General features: G+C 38.7%; 1 protein-coding gene across 1 annotated transcript in view; it reads left to right on the top strand.

Moving 5' to 3' along the window:
- Window positions 1-18327, top strand: part of LOC139375519 (NAD(P)(+)--arginine ADP-ribosyltransferase 2-like) — a 113441-nt gene extending 95114 nt beyond the window's left edge. The window contains exon 2 of the mRNA XM_071117351.1: window positions 17593-18327. Coding sequence (XP_070973452.1) covers window positions 17593-18327 — 735 coding nt within the window. The remainder of the gene's footprint in view (window positions 1-17592) is intronic.
- Window positions 18328-18788: the final 461 nt, after the last annotated feature.

The raw sequence follows: 18788 nt of genomic DNA, 5'->3' as shown, positions 1-18788 counted from the left end.
TAGTTATGTTCTCTCTATACAGTCAGTGTGATTCAGGTAGTTATGGTCTCTCTCTACAGTCAGTGTGATTTAGGTAGTTATATTCTCTCTCTACAGTCAGTGTGATTCAGGTAGTTATGTTCTCTCTATACAGTCAGTGTGATTCAGGTGGTTATGTTCTCTATACAGTCAGTGTGATTCAGGTGGTTATGTTCTCTATACAGTCAGTGTGATTCAGGTAGTTATGTTCTCTATACAGTCAGTGTGATTTAGGTAGTTATGTTCTCTCTCTACAGTCAGTGTGATTCAGGTAGTTATGTTCTCTATACAGTCAGTGTGATTCAGGTAGTTATGTTCTCTATACAGTCAGTGTGATTCAGGTAGTTATGTTCTCTCTATACAGTCAGTGTGATTCAGGTAGTTATGTTCTCTATACAGTCAGTGTGATTTAGGTAGTTATGTTCTCTATACAGTCAGTGTGATTCAGGTAGTTATGTTCTCTATACAGTCAGTGTGATTCAGGTAGTTATGTTCTCTCTACAGTCAGTGTGATTCAGGTAGTTATGTTCTCTCTATACAGTCAGTGTGATTCAGGTAGTTATGTTCTCTCTATACAGTCAGTGTGATTCAGGTAGTTATGTTCTCTATACAGTCAGTGTGATTCAGGTAGTTATGTTCTCTCTACAGTCAGTGTGAATCAGGTAGTTATGTTCTCTATACAGTCAGTGTGATTCAGGTGGTTATGTTCTCTCTCTACAGTCAGTGTGATTCAGGTAGTTATGTTCTCTCTCTACAGTCAGTGTGATTCAGGTGGTTATGTTCTCTCTCTACAGTCAGTGTGATTTAGGTAGTTATGTTCTCTCTCTACAGTCAGTGTGATTCAGGTAGTTATGTTCTCTCTCTACAGTCAGTGTGATTCAGGTAGTTATGTTCTCTCTATACAGTCAGTGTGATTCAGGTAGTTATGTTCTCTATACAGTCAGTGTGATTCAGGTGGTTATGTTCTCTATACAGTCAGTGTGATTCTGGTAGTTATGTTCTCTATACAGTCAGTGTGATTTAGGTAGTTATGTTCTCTCTATACAGTCAGTGTGATTCAGGTAGTTATGTTCTCTCTATACAGTCAGTGTGATTCAGGTAGTTATGTTCTCTCTCTACAGTCAGTGTGATTCAGGTAGTTATGTTTTCTCTCTCTACAGTCAGTGTGATTCAGGTAGTTATGTTCTCTCTATACAGTCAGTGTGATTCAGGTGGTTATGTTCTCTCTATACAGTCAGTGTGATTCAGGTAGTTATGTTCTCTATACAGTCAGTGTGATTCAGGTACTTATGTTCTCTATACAGTCAGTGTGATTTAGGTAGTTATGTTCTCTATACAGTCAGTGTGATTCAGGTAGTTATGTTCTCTATACAGTCAGTGTGATTCAGGTAGTTATGTTCTCTATACAGTCAGTGTGATTCAGGTAGTTATGTTCTCTCTATACAGTCAGTGTGATTCAGGTAGTTATGTTCTCTCTCTACAGTCAGTGTGATTTAGGTAGTTATGTTCTCTCTCTACAGTCAGTGTGATTCAGGTAGTTATGTTCTCTCTATACAGTCAGTGTGATTCAGGTGGTTATGTTCTCTATACAGTCAGTGTGATTCAGGTGGTTATGTTCTCTATACAGTCAGTGTGATTCAGGTAGTTATGTTCTCTATACAGTCAGTGTGATTCTGGTAGTTATGTTCTCTATACAGTCAGTGTGATTCAGGTAGTTATGTTCTCTACAGTCAGTGTGATTCTGGTAGTTATGTTCTCTACAGTCAGTGTGATTCTGGTAGTTATGTTATCTCTACAGTCAGTGTGATTCAGGTAGTTATGTTCTCTATACAGTCAGTGTGATTCAGGTAGTTATGTTTTCTCTCTCTACAGTCAGTGTGATTCAGGTAGTTATGTTCTCTCTATACAGTCAGTGTGATTCAGGTGGTTATGTTCTCTCTATACAGTCAGTGTGATTCAGGTAGTTATGTTCTCTATACAGTCAGTGTGATTCAGGTATTTATGTTCTCTATACAGTCAGTGTGATTTAGGTAGTTATGTTCTCTCTATACAGATAGTGTGATTCAGGTAGTTATGTTCTCTATACAGTCAGTGTGATTCAGGTAGTTATGTTCTCTATACAGTCAGTGTGATTCAGGTAGTTATGTTCTCTATACAGTCAGTGTGATTCAGGTAGTTATGTTCTCTATACAGTCAGTGTGATTCAGGTAGTTATGTTCTCTCTATACAGTCAGTGTGATTCAGGTAGTTATGTTCTCTATACAGTCAGTGTGATTCAGGTAGTTATGTTCTCTATACAGTCAGTGTGATTCAGGTAGTTATGTTCTCTCTATACAGTCAGTGTGATTCAGGTAGTTATGTTCTCTATACAGTCAGAGTGATTTAGGTAGTTATGTTCTCTATACAGTCAGTGTGATTCAGGTAGTTATGTTCTCTATACAGTCAGTGTGATTCAGGTAGTTATGTTCTCTATACAGTCAGTGTGATTCAGGTAGTTATGTTCTCTCTATACAGTCAGTGTGATTCAGGTAGTTATGGTCTCTCTCTACAGTCAGTGTGATTTAGGTAGTTATATTCTCTCTCTACAGTCAGTGTGATTCAGGTAGTTATGTTCTCTCTATACAGTCAGTGTGATTCAGGTGGTTATGTTCTCTATACAGTCAGTGTGATTCAGGTGGTTATGTTCTCTATACAGTCAGTGTGATTCAGGTAGTTATGTTCTCTATACAGTCAGTGTGATTTAGGTAGTTATGTTCTCTCTCTACAGTCAGTGTGATTCAGGTAGTTATGTTCTCTATACAGTCAGTGTGATTCAGGTAGTTATGTTCTCTATACAGTCAGTGTGATTCAGGTAGTTATGTTCTCTCTATACAGTCAGTGTGATTCAGGTAGTTATGTTCTCTATACAGTCAGTGTGATTTAGGTAGTTATGTTCTCTATACAGTCAGTGTGATTCAGGTAGTTATGTTCTCTATACAGTCAGTGTGATTCAGGTAGTTATGTTCTCTATACAGTCAGTGTGATTCAGGTAGTTATGTTCTCTCTATACAGTCAGTGTGATTCAGGTAGTTATGTTCTCTCTCTACAGTCAGTGTGATTTAGGTAGTTATATTCTCTCTCTACAGTCAGTGTGATTCAGGTAGTTATGTTCTCTCTATACAGTCAGTGTGATTCAGGTGGTTATGTTCTCTATACAGTCAGTGTGATTCAGGTGGTTATGTTCTCTATACAGTCAGTGTGATTCAGGTAGTTATGTTCTCTATACAGTCAGTGTGATTTAGGTAGTTATGTTCTCTCTCTACAGTCAGTGTGATTCAGGTAGTTATGTTCTCTCTATACAGTCAGTGTGATTTAGGTAGTTATGTTCTCTCTCTACAGTCAGTGTGATTCAGGTGGTTATGTTCTCTCTCTACAGTCAGTGTGATTCAGGTAGTTATGTTCTCTCTATACAGTCAGTGTGATTCAGGTGGTTAGGTTCTCTCTCTACAGTCAGTGTGATTCAGGTGGTTATGTTCTCTCTATACAGTCAGTGTGATTCAGGTAGTTATGTTCTCTCTCTACAGTCAGTGTGATTTAGGTAGTTATGTTCTCTCTCTACAGTCAGTGTGATTCAGGTAGTTATGTTCTCTATACAGTCAGTGTGATTTAGGTAGTTATGTTCTCTATACAGTCAGTGTGATTCAGGTAGTTATGTTCTCTCTACAGTCAGTGTGATTTATGTAGTTATGTTCTCTCTCTACAGTCAGTGTGATTCTGGTAGTTATGTTCTCTCTACAGTCAGTGTGATTTAGGTAGTTATGTTCTCTATACAGTCAGTGTGATTCTGGTAGTTATGTTCTCTCTACAGTCAGTGTGATTTAGGTAGTTATGTTCTCTCTATACAGTCAGTGTGATTCAGGTAGTTATGTTCTCTCTATACAGTCAGTGTGATTCAGGTAGTTATGTTCTCTATACAGTCAGTGTGATTCAGGTAGTTATGTTCTCTCTACAGTCAGTGTGATTCTGGTAGTTATGTTCTCTCTACAGTCAGTGTGATTTAGGTAGTTATGTTCTCTATACAGTCAGTGTGATTTAGGTAGTTATGTTCTCTCTCTACAGTCAGTGTGAATCAGGTAGTTATGTTCTCTATACAGTCAGTGTGATTCAGGTGGTTATGTTCTCTCTCTACAGTCAGTGTGATTCAGGTAGTTATGTTCTCTCTCTACAGTCAGTGTGATTCAGGTGGTTATGTTCTCTCTCTACAGTCAGTGTGATTTAGGTAGTTATGTTCTCTCTATACAGTCAGTGTGATTCAGGTAGTTATGTTCTCTATACAGTCAGTGTGATTCAGGTGGTTATGTTCTCTATACAGTCAGTGTGATTCTGGTAGTTATGTTCTCTATACAGTCAGTGTGATTTAGGTAGTTATGTTCTCTCTATACAGTCAGTGTGATTCAGGTAGTTATGTTCTCTCTACAGTCAGTGTGAATCAGGTAGTTATGTTCTCTATACAGTCAGTGTGATTCAGGTGGTTATGTTCTCTCTCTACAGTCAGTGTGATTCAGGTAGTTATGTTCTCTCTCTACAGTCAGTGTGATTCAGGTGGTTATGTTCTCTCTCTACAGTCAGTGTGATTTAGGTAGTTATGTTCTCTCTATACAGTCAGTGTGATTCAGGTAGTTATGTTCTCTATACAGTCAGTGTGATTCAGGTGGTTATGTTCTCTATACAGTCAGTGTGATTCAGGTAGTTATGTTCTCTATACAGTCAGTGTGATTCAGGTAGTTATGTTCTCTCTATACAGTCAGTGTGATTCAGGTAGTTATGTTCTCTCTCTACAGTCAGTGTGATTTAGGTAGTTATGTTCTCTCTCTACAGTCAGTGTGATTCAGGTAGTTATGTTCTCTCTATACAGTCAGTGTGATTCAGGTGGTTATGTTCTCTATACAGTCAGTGTGATTCAGGTGGTTATGTTCTCTATACAGTCAGTGTGATTCAGGTAGTTATGTTCTCTATACAGTCAGTGTGATTCTGGTAGTTATGTTCTCTATACAGTCAGTGTGATTCAGGTAGTTATGTTCTCTACAGTCAGTGTGATTCTGGTAGTTATGTTCTCTACAGTCAGTGTGATTCTGGTAGTTATGTTATCTCTACAGTCAGTGTGATTCAGGTAGTTATGTTCTCTATACAGTCAGTGTGATTCAGGTAGTTATGTTTTCTCTCTCTACAGTCAGTGTGATTCAGGTAGTTATGTTCTCTCTATACAGTCAGTGTGATTCAGGTGGTTATGTTCTCTCTATACAGTCAGTGTGATTCAGGTAGTTATGTTCTCTATACAGTCAGTGTGATTCAGGTATTTATGTTCTCTATACAGTCAGTGTGATTTAGGTAGTTATGTTCTCTCTATACAGATAGTGTGATTCAGGTAGTTATGTTCTCTATACAGTCAGTGTGATTCAGGTAGTTATGTTCTCTATACAGTCAGTGTGATTCAGGTAGTTATGTTCTCTATACAGTCAGTGTGATTCAGGTAGTTATGTTCTCTATACAGTCAGTGTGATTCAGGTAGTTATGTTCTCTCTATACAGTCAGTGTGATTCAGGTAGTTATGTTCTCTATACAGTCAGTGTGATTCAGGTAGTTATGTTCTCTATACAGTCAGTGTGATTCAGGTAGTTATGTTCTCTCTATACAGTCAGTGTGATTCAGGTAGTTATGTTCTCTATACAGTCAGTGTGATTTAGGTAGTTATGTTCTCTATACAGTCAGTGTGATTCAGGTAGTTATGTTCTCTATACAGTCAGTGTGATTCAGGTAGTTATGTTCTCTATACAGTCAGTGTGATTCAGGTAGTTATGTTCTCTCTATACAGTCAGTGTGATTCAGGTAGTTATGGTCTCTCTCTACAGTCAGTGTGATTTAGGTAGTTATATTCTCTCTCTACAGTCAGTGTGATTCAGGTAGTTATGTTCTCTCTATACAGTCAGTGTGATTCAGGTGGTTATGTTCTCTATACAGTCAGTGTGATTCAGGTGGTTATGTTCTCTATACAGTCAGTGTGATTCAGGTAGTTATGTTCTCTATACAGTCAGTGTGATTTAGGTAGTTATGTTCTCTCTCTACAGTCAGTGTGATTCAGGTAGTTATGTTCTCTATACAGTCAGTGTGATTCAGGTAGTTATGTTCTCTATACAGTCAGTGTGATTCAGGTAGTTATGTTCTCTCTATACAGTCAGTGTGATTCAGGTAGTTATGTTCTCTATACAGTCAGTGTGATTTAGGTAGTTATGTTCTCTATACAGTCAGTGTGATTCAGGTAGTTATGTTCTCTATACAGTCAGTGTGATTCAGGTAGTTATGTTCTCTATACAGTCAGTGTGATTCAGGTAGTTATGTTCTCTCTATACAGTCAGTGTGATTCAGGTAGTTATGTTCTCTCTCTACAGTCAGTGTGATTCAGGTAGTTATGTTCTCTCTCTACAGTCAGTGTGATTTAGGTAGTTATGTTCTCTCTCTACAGTCAGTGTGATTCAGGTAGTTATGTTCTCTCTATACAGTCAGTGTGATTCAGGTGGTTATGTTCTCTATACAGTCAGTGTGATTCAGGTGGTTATGTTCTCTATACAGTCAGTGTGATTCAGGTAGTTATGTTCTCTATACAGTCAGTGTGATTTAGGTAGTTATGTTCTCTCTCTACAGTCAGTGTGATTCAGGTAGTTATGTTCTCTCTATACAGTCAGTGTGATTTAGGTAGTTATGTTCTCTCTCTACAGTCAGTGTGATTCAGGTGGTTATGTTCTCTCTCTACAGTCAGTGTGATTCAGGTAGTTATGTTCTCTCTATACAGTCAGTGTGATTCAGGTGGTTAGGTTCTCTCTCTACAGTCAGTGTGATTCAGGTGGTTATGTTCTCTCTATACAGTCAGTGTGATTCAGGTAGTTATGTTCTCTCTCTACAGTCAGTGTGATTTAGGTAGTTATGTTCTCTCTCTACAGTCAGTGTGATTCAGGTAGTTATGTTCTCTATACAGTCAGTGTGATTTAGGTAGTTATGTTCTCTATACAGTCAGTGTGATTCAGGTAGTTATGTTCTCTCTACAGTCAGTGTGATTTATGTAGTTATGTTCTCTCTCTACAGTCAGTGTGATTCTGGTAGTTATGTTCTCTCTACAGTCAGTGTGATTTAGGTAGTTATGTTCTCTATACAGTCAGTGTGATTCTGGTAGTTATGTTCTCTCTACAGTCAGTGTGATTTAGGTAGTTATGTTCTCTCTATACAGTCAGTGTGATTCAGGTAGTTATGTTCTCTCTATACAGTCAGTGTGATTCAGGTAGTTATGTTCTCTATACAGTCAGTGTGATTCAGGTAGTTATGTTCTCTCTACAGTCAGTGTGATTCTGGTAGTTATGTTCTCTCTACAGTCAGTGTGATTTAGGTAGTTATGTTCTCTATACAGTCAGTGTGATTTAGGTAGTTATGTTCTCTCTCTACAGTCAGTGTGAATCAGGTAGTTATGTTCTCTATACAGTCAGTGTGATTCAGGTGGTTATGTTCTCTCTCTACAGTCAGTGTGATTCAGGTAGTTATGTTCTCTCTCTACAGTCAGTGTGATTCAGGTGGTTATGTTCTCTCTCTACAGTCAGTGTGATTTAGGTAGTTATGTTCTCTCTATACAGTCAGTGTGATTCAGGTAGTTATGTTCTCTATACAGTCAGTGTGATTCAGGTGGTTATGTTCTCTATACAGTCAGTGTGATTCTGGTAGTTATGTTCTCTATACAGTCAGTGTGATTTAGGTAGTTATGTTCTCTCTATACAGTCAGTGTGATTCAGGTAGTTATGTTCTCTCTACAGTCAGTGTGATTCAGGTGGTTATGTTCTCTCTCTACAGTCAGTGTGATTTAGGTAGTTATGTTCTCTCTATACAGTCAGTGTGATTCAGGTGGTTATGTTCTCTCTCTACAGTCAGTGTGATTCAGGTAGTTATGTTCTCTCTCTACAGTCAGTGTGATTCAGGTGGTTATGTTCTCTCTCTACAGTCAGTGTGATTCAGGTAGTTATGTTCTCTATACAGTCAGTGTGATTCAGGTAGTTATGTTCTCTATACAGTCAGTGTGATTCAGGTGGTTATGTTCTCTCTCTACAGTCAGTGTGATTCAGGTAGTTATGTTCTCTCTCTACAGTCAGTGTGATTCAGGTAGTTATGTTCTCTCTACAGTCAGTGTGATTCAGGTGGTTATGTTCTCTCTCTACAGTCAGTGTGATTTAGGTAGTTATGTTCTCTCTATACAGTCAGTGTGATTCAGGTAGTTATGTTCTCTCTATACAGTCAGTGTGATTCAGGTAGTTATGTTCTCTCTATACAGTCAGTGTGATTCAGGTAGTTATGTTCTCTCTCTACAGTCAGTGTGATTCAGGTAGTTATGTTCTCTCTCTACAGTCAGTGTGATTTAGGTAGTTATGTTCTCTCTACAGTCAGTGTGATTTAGGTAGTTATGTTCTCTCTACAGTCAGTGTGATTCAGGTAGTTATGTTCTCTATACAGTCAGTGTGATTCAGGTAGTTATGTTCTCTATACAGTCAGTGTGATTCAGGTAGTTATGTTCTCTCTATACAGTCAGTGTGATTCAGGTAGTTATGTTCTCTATACAGTCAGTGTGATTTAGGTAGTTATGTTCTCTATACAGTCAGTGTGATTCAGGTAGTTATGTTCTCTCTCTACAGTCAGTGTGATTTAGGTAGTTATGTTCTCTATACAGTCAGTGTGATTCAGGTAGTTATGTTCTCTCTATACAGTCAGTGTGATTCAGGTAGTTATGTTCTCTATACAGTCAGTGTGATTCAGGTAGTTATGTTCTCTATACAGTCAGTGTGATTCAGGTAGTTATGTTCTCTCTATACAGTCAGTGTGATTCAGGTAGTTATGTTCTCTATACAGTCAGTGTGATTTAGGTAGTTATGTTCTCTATACAGTCAGTGTGATTCAGGTAGTTATGTTCTCTATACAGTCAGTGTGATTCAGGTAGTTATGTTCTCTATACAGTCAGTGTGATTCAGGTAGTTATGTTCTCTCTATACAGTCAGTGTGATTCAGGTAGTTATGGTCTCTCTCTACAGTCAGTGTGATTTAGGTAGTTATATTCTCTCTCTACAGTCAGTGTGATTCAGGTAGTTATGTTCTCTCTATACAGTCAGTGTGATTCAGGTGGTTATGTTCTCTATACAGTCAGTGTGATTCAGGTGGTTATGTTCTCTATACAGTCAGTGTGATTCAGGTAGTTATGTTCTCTATACAGTCAGTGTGATTTAGGTAGTTATGTTCTCTCTCTACAGTCAGTGTGATTCAGGTAGTTATGTTCTCTATACAGTCAGTGTGATTCAGGTAGTTATGTTCTCTATACAGTCAGTGTGATTCAGGTAGTTATGTTCTCTCTATACAGTCAGTGTGATTCAGGTAGTTATGTTCTCTATACAGTCAGTGTGATTTAGGTAGTTATGTTCTCTATACAGTCAGTGTGATTCAGGTAGTTATGTTCTCTATACAGTCAGTGTGATTCAGGTAGTTATGTTCTCTATACAGTCAGTGTGATTCAGGTAGTTATGTTCTCTCTATACAGTCAGTGTGATTCAGGTAGTTATGTTCTCTCTCTACAGTCAGTGTGATTTAGGTAGTTATATTCTCTCTCTACAGTCAGTGTGATTCAGGTAGTTATGTTCTCTCTATACAGTCAGTGTGATTCAGGTGGTTATGTTCTCTATACAGTCAGTGTGATTCAGGTGGTTATGTTCTCTATACAGTCAGTGTGATTCAGGTAGTTATGTTCTCTATACAGTCAGTGTGATTTAGGTAGTTATGTTCTCTCTCTACAGTCAGTGTGATTCAGGTAGTTATGTTCTCTCTATACAGTCAGTGTGATTTAGGTAGTTATGTTCTCTCTCTAGAGTCAGTGTGATTCAGGTGGTTATGTTCTCTCTCTACAGTCAGTGTGATTCAGGTAGTTATGTTCTCTCTATACAGTCAGTGTGATTCAGGTGGTTAGGTTCTCTCTCTACAGTCAGTGTGATTCAGGTGGTTATGTTCTCTCTATACAGTCAGTGTGATTCAGGTAGTTATGTTCTCTCTCTACAGTCAGTGTGATTTAGGTAGTTATGTTCTCTCTCTACAGTCAGTGTGATTCAGGTAGTTATGTTCTCTATACAGTCAGTGTGATTTAGGTAGTTATGTTCTCTATACAGTCAGTGTGATTCAGGTAGTTATGTTCTCTCTACAGTCAGTGTGATTTATGTAGTTATGTTCTCTCTCTACAGTCAGTGTGATTCTGGTAGTTATGTTCTCTCTACAGTCAGTGTGATTTAGGTAGTTATGTTCTCTATACAGTCAGTGTGATTCTGGTAGTTATGTTCTCTCTACAGTCAGTGTGATTTAGGTAGTTATGTTCTCTCTATACAGTCAGTGTGATTCAGGTAGTTATGTTCTCTCTATACAGTCAGTGTGATTCAGGTAGTTATGTTCTCTATACAGTCAGTGTGATTCAGGTAGTTATGTTCTCTCTACAGTCAGTGTGATTCTGGTAGTTATGTTCTCTCTACAGTCAGTGTGATTTAGGTAGTTATGTTCTCTATACAGTCAGTGTGATTTAGGTAGTTATGTTCTCTCTCTACAGTCAGTGTGAATCAGGTAGTTATGTTCTCTATACAGTCAGTGTGATTCAGGTGGTTATGTTCTCTCTCTACAGTCAGTGTGATTCAGGTAGTTATGTTCTCTCTCTACAGTCAGTGTGATTCAGGTGGTTATGTTCTCTCTCTACAGTCAGTGTGATTTAGGTAGTTATGTTCTCTCTATACAGTCAGTGTGATTCAGGTAGTTATGTTCTCTATACAGTCAGTGTGATTCAGGTGGTTATGTTCTCTATACAGTCAGTGTGATTCTGGTAGTTATGTTCTCTATACAGTCAGTGTGATTTAGGTAGTTATGTTCTCTCTATACAGTCAGTGTGATTCAGGTAGTTATGTTCTCTCTACAGTCAGTGTGATTCAGGTGGTTATGTTCTCTCTCTACAGTCAGTGTGATTTAGGTAGTTATGTTCTCTCTATACAGTCAGTGTGATTCAGGTGGTTATGTTCTCTCTCTACAGTCAGTGTGATTCAGGTAGTTATGTTCTCTCTCTACAGTCAGTGTGATTCAGGTGGTTATGTTCTCTCTCTACAGTCAGTGTGATTCAGGTAGTTATGTTCTCTATACAGTCAGTGTGATTCAGGTAGTTATGTTCTCTATACAGTCAGTGTGATTCAGGTGGTTATGTTCTCTCTCTACAGTCAGTGTGATTCAGGTAGTTATGTTCTCTCTCTACAGTCAGTGTGATTCAGGTAGTTATGTTCTCTCTACAGTCAGTGTGATTCAGGTGGTTATGTTCTCTCTCTACAGTCAGTGTGATTTAGGTAGTTATGTTCTCTCTATACAGTCAGTGTGATTCAGGTAGTTATGTTCTCTCTATACAGTCAGTGTGATTCAGGTAGTTATGTTCTCTCTATACAGTCAGTGTGATTCAGGTAGTTATGTTCTCTCTCTACAGTCAGTGTGATTCAGGTAGTTATGTTCTCTCTCTACAGTCAGTGTGATTTAGGTAGTTATGTTCTCTCTACAGTCAGTGTGATTTAGGTAGTTATGTTCTCTCTACAGTCAGTGTGATTCAGGTAGTTATGTTCTCTATACAGTCAGTGTGATTCAGGTAGTTATGTTCTCTATACAGTCAGTGTGATTCAGGTGGTTATGTTCTCTCTCTACAGTCAGTGTGATTCAGGTAGTTATGTTCTCTCTCTACAGTCAGTGTGATTTAGGTAGTTATGTTCTCTATACAGTCAGTGTGATTCAGGTGGTTATGTTCTCTATACAGTCAGTGTGATTCAGGTAGTTATGTTCTCTCTATACAGTCAGTGTGATTCAGGTAGTTATGTTCTCTCTATACAGTCAGTGTGATTCAGGTAGTTATGTTCTCTCTCTACAGTCAGTGTGATTTAGGTAGTTATGTTCTCTCTCTACAGTCAGTGTGATTCAGGTAGTTATGTTCTCTCTACAGTCAGTGTGATTTAGGTAGTTATGTTCTCTATACAGTCAGTGTGATTCAGGTAGTTATGTTCTCTATACAGTCAGTGTGATTCAGGTAGTTATGTTCTCTCTCTACAGTCAGTGTGATTCAGGTAGTTATGTTCTCTCTACAGTCAGTGTGATTCAGGTAGTTATGTTCTCTCTACAGTCAGTGTGATTCAGGTAGTTATGTTCTCTATACAGTCAGTGTGATTCAGGTAGTTATGTTCTCTCTACAGTCAGTGTGATTTAGGTAGTTATGTTCTCTATACAGTCAGTGTGATTCAGGTAGTTATGCTCTCTCTATACAGTCAGTGTGATTTAGGTAGTTATGTTCTCTCTACAGTCAGTGTGATTCAGGTAGTTATGTTCTCTATACAGTCAGTGTGATTCAGGTAGTTATGTTCTCTATACAGTCAGTGTGATTCAGGTGGTTATGTTCTCTCTCTACAGTCAGTGTGATTCAGGTAGTTATGTTCTCTCTCTACAGTCAGTGTGATTTAGGTAGTTATGTTCTCTCTATACAGTCAGTGTGATTCAGGTAGTTATGTTCTCTCTATACAGTCAGTGTGATTCAGGTAGTTATGTTCTCTCTCTACAGTCAGTGTGATTCAGGTAGTTATGTTCTCTCTCTACAGTCAGTGTGATTTAGGTAGTTATGTTCTCTATACAGTCAGTGTGATTCAGGTGGTTATGTTCTCTATACAGTCAGTGTGATTCAGGTAGTTATGTTCTCTCTATACAGTCAGTGTGATTCAGGTAGTTATGTTCTCTCTATACAGTCAGTGTGATTCAGGTAGTTATGTTCTCTCTCTACAGTCAGTGTGATTTAGGTAGTTATGTTCTCTCTCTACAGTCAGTGTGATTCAGGTAGTTATGTTCTCTCTACAGTCAGTGTGATTTAGGTAGTTATGTTCTCTATACAGTCAGTGTGATTCAGGTAGTTATGTTCTCTATACAGTCAGTGTGATTCAGGTAGTTATGTTCTCTCTCTACAGTCAGTGTGATTCAGGTAGTTATGTTCTCTCTACAGTCAGTGTGATTCAGGTAGTTATGTTCTCTCTACAGTCAGTGTGATTCAGGTAGTTATGTTCTCTATACAGTCAGAGTGATTCAGGTAGTTATGTTCTCTCTACAGTCAGTGTGATTTAGGTAGTTATGTTCTCTATACAGTCAGTGTGATTCAGGTAGTTATGTTCTCTCTCTACAGTCAGTGTGAATCAGGTAGTTATGTTCTCTATACAGTCAGTGTGATTCAGGTGGTTATGTTCTCTCTCTACAGTCAGTGTGATTCAGGTAGTTATGTTCTCTCTCTACAGTCAGTGTGATTCAGGTGGTTATGTTCTCTCTCTACAGTCAGTGTGATTTAGGTAGTTATGTTCTCTCTATACAGTCAGTGTGATTCAGGTAGTTATGTTCTCTATACAGTCAGTGTGATTCAGGTGGTTATGTTCTCTATACAGTCAGTGTGATTCTGGTAGTTATGTTCTCTATACAGTCAGTGTGATTTAGGTAGTTATGTTCTCTCTATACAGTCAGTGTGATTCAGGTAGTTATGTTCTCTCTACAGTCAGTGTGATTCAGGTGGTTATGTTCTCTCTCTACAGTCAGTGTGATTTAGGTAGTTATGTTCTCTCTATACAGTCAGTGTGATTCAGGTAGTTATGTTCTCTCTATACAGTCAGTGTGATTCAGGTAGTTATGTTCTCTCTATACAGTCAGTGTGATTCAGGTAGTTATGTTCTCTCTCTACAGTCAGTGTGATTCAGGTAGTTATGTTCTCTCTCTACAGTCAGTGTGATTTAGGTAGTTATGTTCTCTCTACAGTCAGTGTGATTTAGGTAGTTATGTTCTCTCTACAGTCAGTGTGATTCAGGTAGTTATGTTCTCTATACAGTCAGTGTGATTCAGGTAGTTATGTTCTCTATACAGTCAGTGTGATTCAGGTGGTTATGTTCTCTCTCTACAGTCAGTGTGATTCAGGTAGTTATGTTCTCTCTCTACAGTCAGTGTGATTCAGGTAGTTATGTTCTCTCTACAGTCAGTGTGATTCAGGTGGTTATGTTCTCTCTCTACAGTCAGTGTGATTTAGGTAGTTATGTTCTCTCTATACAGTCAGTGTGATTCAGGTAGTTATGTTCTCTCTATACAGTCAGTGTGATTCAGGTAGTTATGTTCTCTCTATACAGTCAGTGTGATACAGGTAGTTATGTTCTCTCTCTACAGTCAGTGTGATTCAGGTAGTTATGTTCTCTCTCTACAGTCAGTGTGATTTAGGTAGTTATGTTCTCTCTACAGTCAGTGTGATTTAGGTAGTTATGTTCTCTCTACAGTCAGTGTGATTCAGGTAGTTATGTTCTCTATACAGTCAGTGTGATTCAGGTAGTTATGTTCTCTATACAGTCAGTGTGATTCAGGTGGTTATGTTCTCTCTCTACAGTCAGTGTGATTCAGGTAGTTATGTTCTCTCTCTACAGTCAGTGTGATTTAGGTAGTTATGTTCTCTCTATACAGTCAGTGTGATTCAGGTAGTTATGTTCTCTCTATACAGTCAGTGTGATTCAGGTAGTTATGTTCTCTCTATACAGTCAGTGTGATTCAGGTAGTTATGTTCTCTCTCTACAGTCAGTGTGATTCAGGTAGTTATGTTCTCTCTACAGTCAGTGTGATTCAGGTGGTTATGTTCTCTCTCTACAGTCAGTGTGATTTAGGTAGTTATGTTCTCTCTATACAGTCAGTGTGATTCAGGTAGTTATGTTCTCTCTATACAGTCAGTGTGATTCAGGTAGTTATGTTCTCTCTATACAGTCAGTGTGATTCAGGTAGTTATGTTCTCTCTCTACAGTCAGTGTGATTCAGGTAGTTATGTTCTCTCTCTACAGTCAGTGTGATTTAGGTAGTTATGTTCTCTCTACAGTCAGTGTGATTTAGGTAGTTATGTTCTCTCTACAGTCAGTGTGATTCAGGTAGTTATGTTCTCTATACAGTCAGTGTGATTCAGGTAGTTATGTTCTCTATACAGTCAGTGTGATTCAGGTAGTTATGTTCTCTCTATACAGTCAGTGTGATTCAGGTAGTTATGTTCTCTCTATACAGTCAGTGTGATTCAGGTAGTTATGTTCTCTCTCTACAGTCAGTGTGATTTAGGTAGTTATGTTCTCTCTCTACAGTCATTGTGATTCAGGTAGTTATGTTCTCTCTACAGTCAGTGTGATTTAGGTAGTTATGTTCTCTATACAGTCAGTGTGATTCAGGTAGTTATGTTCTCTATACAGTCAGTGTGATTCAGGTAGTTATGTTCTCTCTCTACAGTCAGTGTGATTCAGGTAGTTATGTTCTCTCTACAGTCAGTGTGATTCAGGTAGTTATGTTCTCTCTACAGTCAGTGTGATTCAGGTAGTTATGTTCTCTATACAGTCAGTGTGATTCAGGTAGTTATGTTCTCTCTACAGTCAGTGTGATTTAGGTAGTTATGTTCTCTATACAGTCAGTGTGATTCAGGTAGTTATGCTCTCTCTATACAGTCAGTGTGATTTAGGTAGTTATGTTCTCTCTACAGTCAGTGTGATTCAGGTAGTTATGTTCTCTATACAGTCAGTGTGATTCAGGTAGTTATGTTCTCTATACAGTCAGTGTGATTCAGGTGGTTATGTTCTCTCTCTACAGTCAGTGTGATTCAGGTAGTTATGTTCTCTCTCTACAGTCAGTGTGATTTAGGTAGTTATGTTCTCTCTATACAGTCAGTGTGATTCAGGTAGTTATGTTCTCTCTATACAGTCAGAGTGATTCAGGTAGTTATGTTCTCTCTCTACAGTCAGTGTGATTCAGGTAGTTATGTTCTCTCTCTACAGTCAGTGTGATTTAGGTAGTTATGTTCTCTATACAGTCAGTGTGATTCAGGTGGTTATGTTCTCTATACAGTCAGTGTGATTCAGGTAGTTATGTTCTCTCTATACAGTCAGTGTGATTCAGGTAGTTATGTTCTCTCTATACAGTCAGTGTGATTCAGGTAGTTATGTTCTCTCTCTACAGTCAGTGTGATTTAGGTAGTTATGTTCTCTCTCTACAGTCAGTGTGATTCAGGTAGTTATGTTCTCTCTACAGTCAGTGTGATTTAGGTAGTTATGTTCTCTATACAGTCAGTGTGATTCAGGTAGTTATGTTCTCTATACAGTCAGTGTGATTCAGGTAGTTATGTTCTCTCTCTACAGTCAGTGTGATTCAGGTAGTTATGTTCTCTCTACAGTCAGTGTGATTCAGGTAGTTATGTTCTCTCTACAGTCAGTGTGATTCAGGTAGTTATGTTCTCTATACAGTCAGTGTGATTCAGGTAGTTATGTTCTCTCTACAGTCAGTGTGATTTAGGTAGTTATGTTCTCTATACAGTCAGTGTGATTCAGGTAGTTATGCTCTCTCTATACAGTCAGTGTGATTTAGGTAGTTATGTTCTCTCTCTACAGTCAGTGTGATTCAGGTGGTTATGTTCTCTATACAGTCAGTGTTATTCAGGTGGTTATGTTCTCTATACAGTCAGTGTGATTCAGGTGGTTATGTTCTCTATACAGTCAGTGTGATTCAGGTGGTTATGTTCTCTATACAGTCAGTGTGATTCAGGTAGTTGTGTTCTCTCTATACAGTCAGTGTGATTCAGGTAGTTATGTTCTCTCTATACAGTCAGTGTGATTCAGGTAGTTATGTTCTCTCTCTACAGTCAGTGTGATTTAGGTAGTTATGTTCTCTCTCTACAGTCAGTGTGATTCAGGTAGTTATGTTCTCTCTATACAGTCAGTGTGATTTAGGTAGTTATGTTCTCTCTCTACAGTCAGTGTGATTCAGGTGGTTATGTTCTCTATACAGTCAGTGTGATTCAGGTGGTTATGTTCTCTCTCTACAGTCAGTGTGATTCAGGTGGTTATGTTCTCTATACAGTCAGTGTGATTCAGGTGGTTATGTTCTCTATACAGTCAGTGTGATTCAGGTGGTTATGTTCTCTCTACAGTCAGTGTGATTTAGGTAGTTATGTTCTCTCTCTACAGTCAGTGTGATTCAGGTGGTTATGTTCTCTCTCTACAGTCAGTGTGATTCAGGTAGTTATGTTCTCTCTCTACAGTCAGTGTGATTCTGGTAGTTATGTTCTCTCTACAGTCAGTGTGATTCTGGTAGTTATGTTCTCTCTCTACAGTCAGTGTGATTCAGGTGGTTATGTTCTCTCTCTACAGTCAGTGTGATTCAGGTAGTTATGTTCTCTATACAGTCAGTGTAATTTAGGTAGTTATGTTCTCTATACAGTCAGTGTGATTCAGGTGGTTATGTTCTCTCTCTACAGTCAGTGTGATTCAGGTGGTTATGTTCTCTCTCTACAGTCAGTGTGATTCAGGTAGTTATGTTTTCTCTCTCTACAGTCAGTGTGATTCTGGTAGTTATGTTCTCTCTACAGTCAGTGTGATTTAGGTAGTTATGTTCTCTATACAGTCAGTGTGATTTAGGTAGTTATGTTCTCTCTCTCTACAGAAAACGGATGGTGTTCCTACTGTCTCTCCTCCAATTCCCCTGAACATGGTCCCGACCTCTGTTGACGACATGTACAACGGCTGTAGACCGAAAATGTATTGGCGCGTAAATAACAAATATCTTGAGGAGGATAAAAGCCTAACTGATATCTTCAAACAATCCTGGACGACAGCAGAAAAGTGTGCAAGAAGCAAGACCATTACAGACAATCTTACACTGCAGCCTATCCAGGCTCTCTGTGCTTACAGTGCACGACACCCAGCAATATACAATGTTTTTAACGAAGCATGTCGCACCGGTAATTCAGTCTACACCTCGTCCTTCAAGTTCCGCTCCCTGCATTTCCTGCTGACTGAAGCTATTCTCCTCCTGAAAGAAAACCCAGACCAAAACCGCTGTTACACCACATACAGAAGAACCAACATGGAGTTTACAGGTAAAGTGAACACGGAAATGCGTTTTGGCTTCTTTGCCTCCAGCTCTTTCCGAAAGGACTTGACACATTTTGGAGAGAAGTCCTGCTTTGAGATAAAGACATGTTTTGGCGCTTCCATCAACCCATACTCAGTGTGTCAAGATGAGAAGGTGGTGTTGATTCCACCCTATGAAGTGTTCAAAATTACTGAGGTGATCAAGAAAGAAGACGCAAAGGATCTTTGGTGCGATGTTGTGTACAAACTATGGAGCATCAAAACACAGAGTGACCTGAATTGCAAGTTGGTCATTTCCAAATAGGGTGAAATCAAACCAGCACATCTGCTTTTCCACAGTCTGTAAAACATAGTATGTAGTCTACAGTACACCCCTCCCCAAGTACATCCACCATGAACGGAGAATGATCAATCATTACTAACTCTCAGCTGTTATGCTACTGTCAATTGGCGTGATTTCTATTGCTTGCACAGTCAAGACAAGACAATGCTTGCTCATATAATGATTCCTCTTTTCTGATATTGTTGACATTGTTTGGCATGTAGCTTTTGCTGTGACCAATAAAATGTGATATTTTTTTCTCCATCTGATTGTAAATTAAATTAAAGTAGTGTTAGGTTAAGCTCTTTGTGTATGAGAAGAGTATAATTATTTAGTTGACTGTAGTGGACTGTAGGAATGTGTACTCCCAATAACTCTCCTGTGGTGTGCACGGAGGAGCATGGAGAAATCCTGGCTGATGGAAAAGTACTGAAGTATATCTT

Source organism: Oncorhynchus clarkii, chromosome 19 (assembly GCF_045791955.1).
Source record: "Oncorhynchus clarkii lewisi isolate Uvic-CL-2024 chromosome 19, UVic_Ocla_1.0, whole genome shotgun sequence".
In the NCBI taxonomy this organism is placed as follows: domain Eukaryota; kingdom Metazoa; phylum Chordata; class Actinopteri; order Salmoniformes; family Salmonidae; genus Oncorhynchus; species Oncorhynchus clarkii.
The sequence above is the reverse complement of the archived record's forward strand: the minus strand, read 5'-3'. Positions and strand labels throughout refer to the sequence as shown.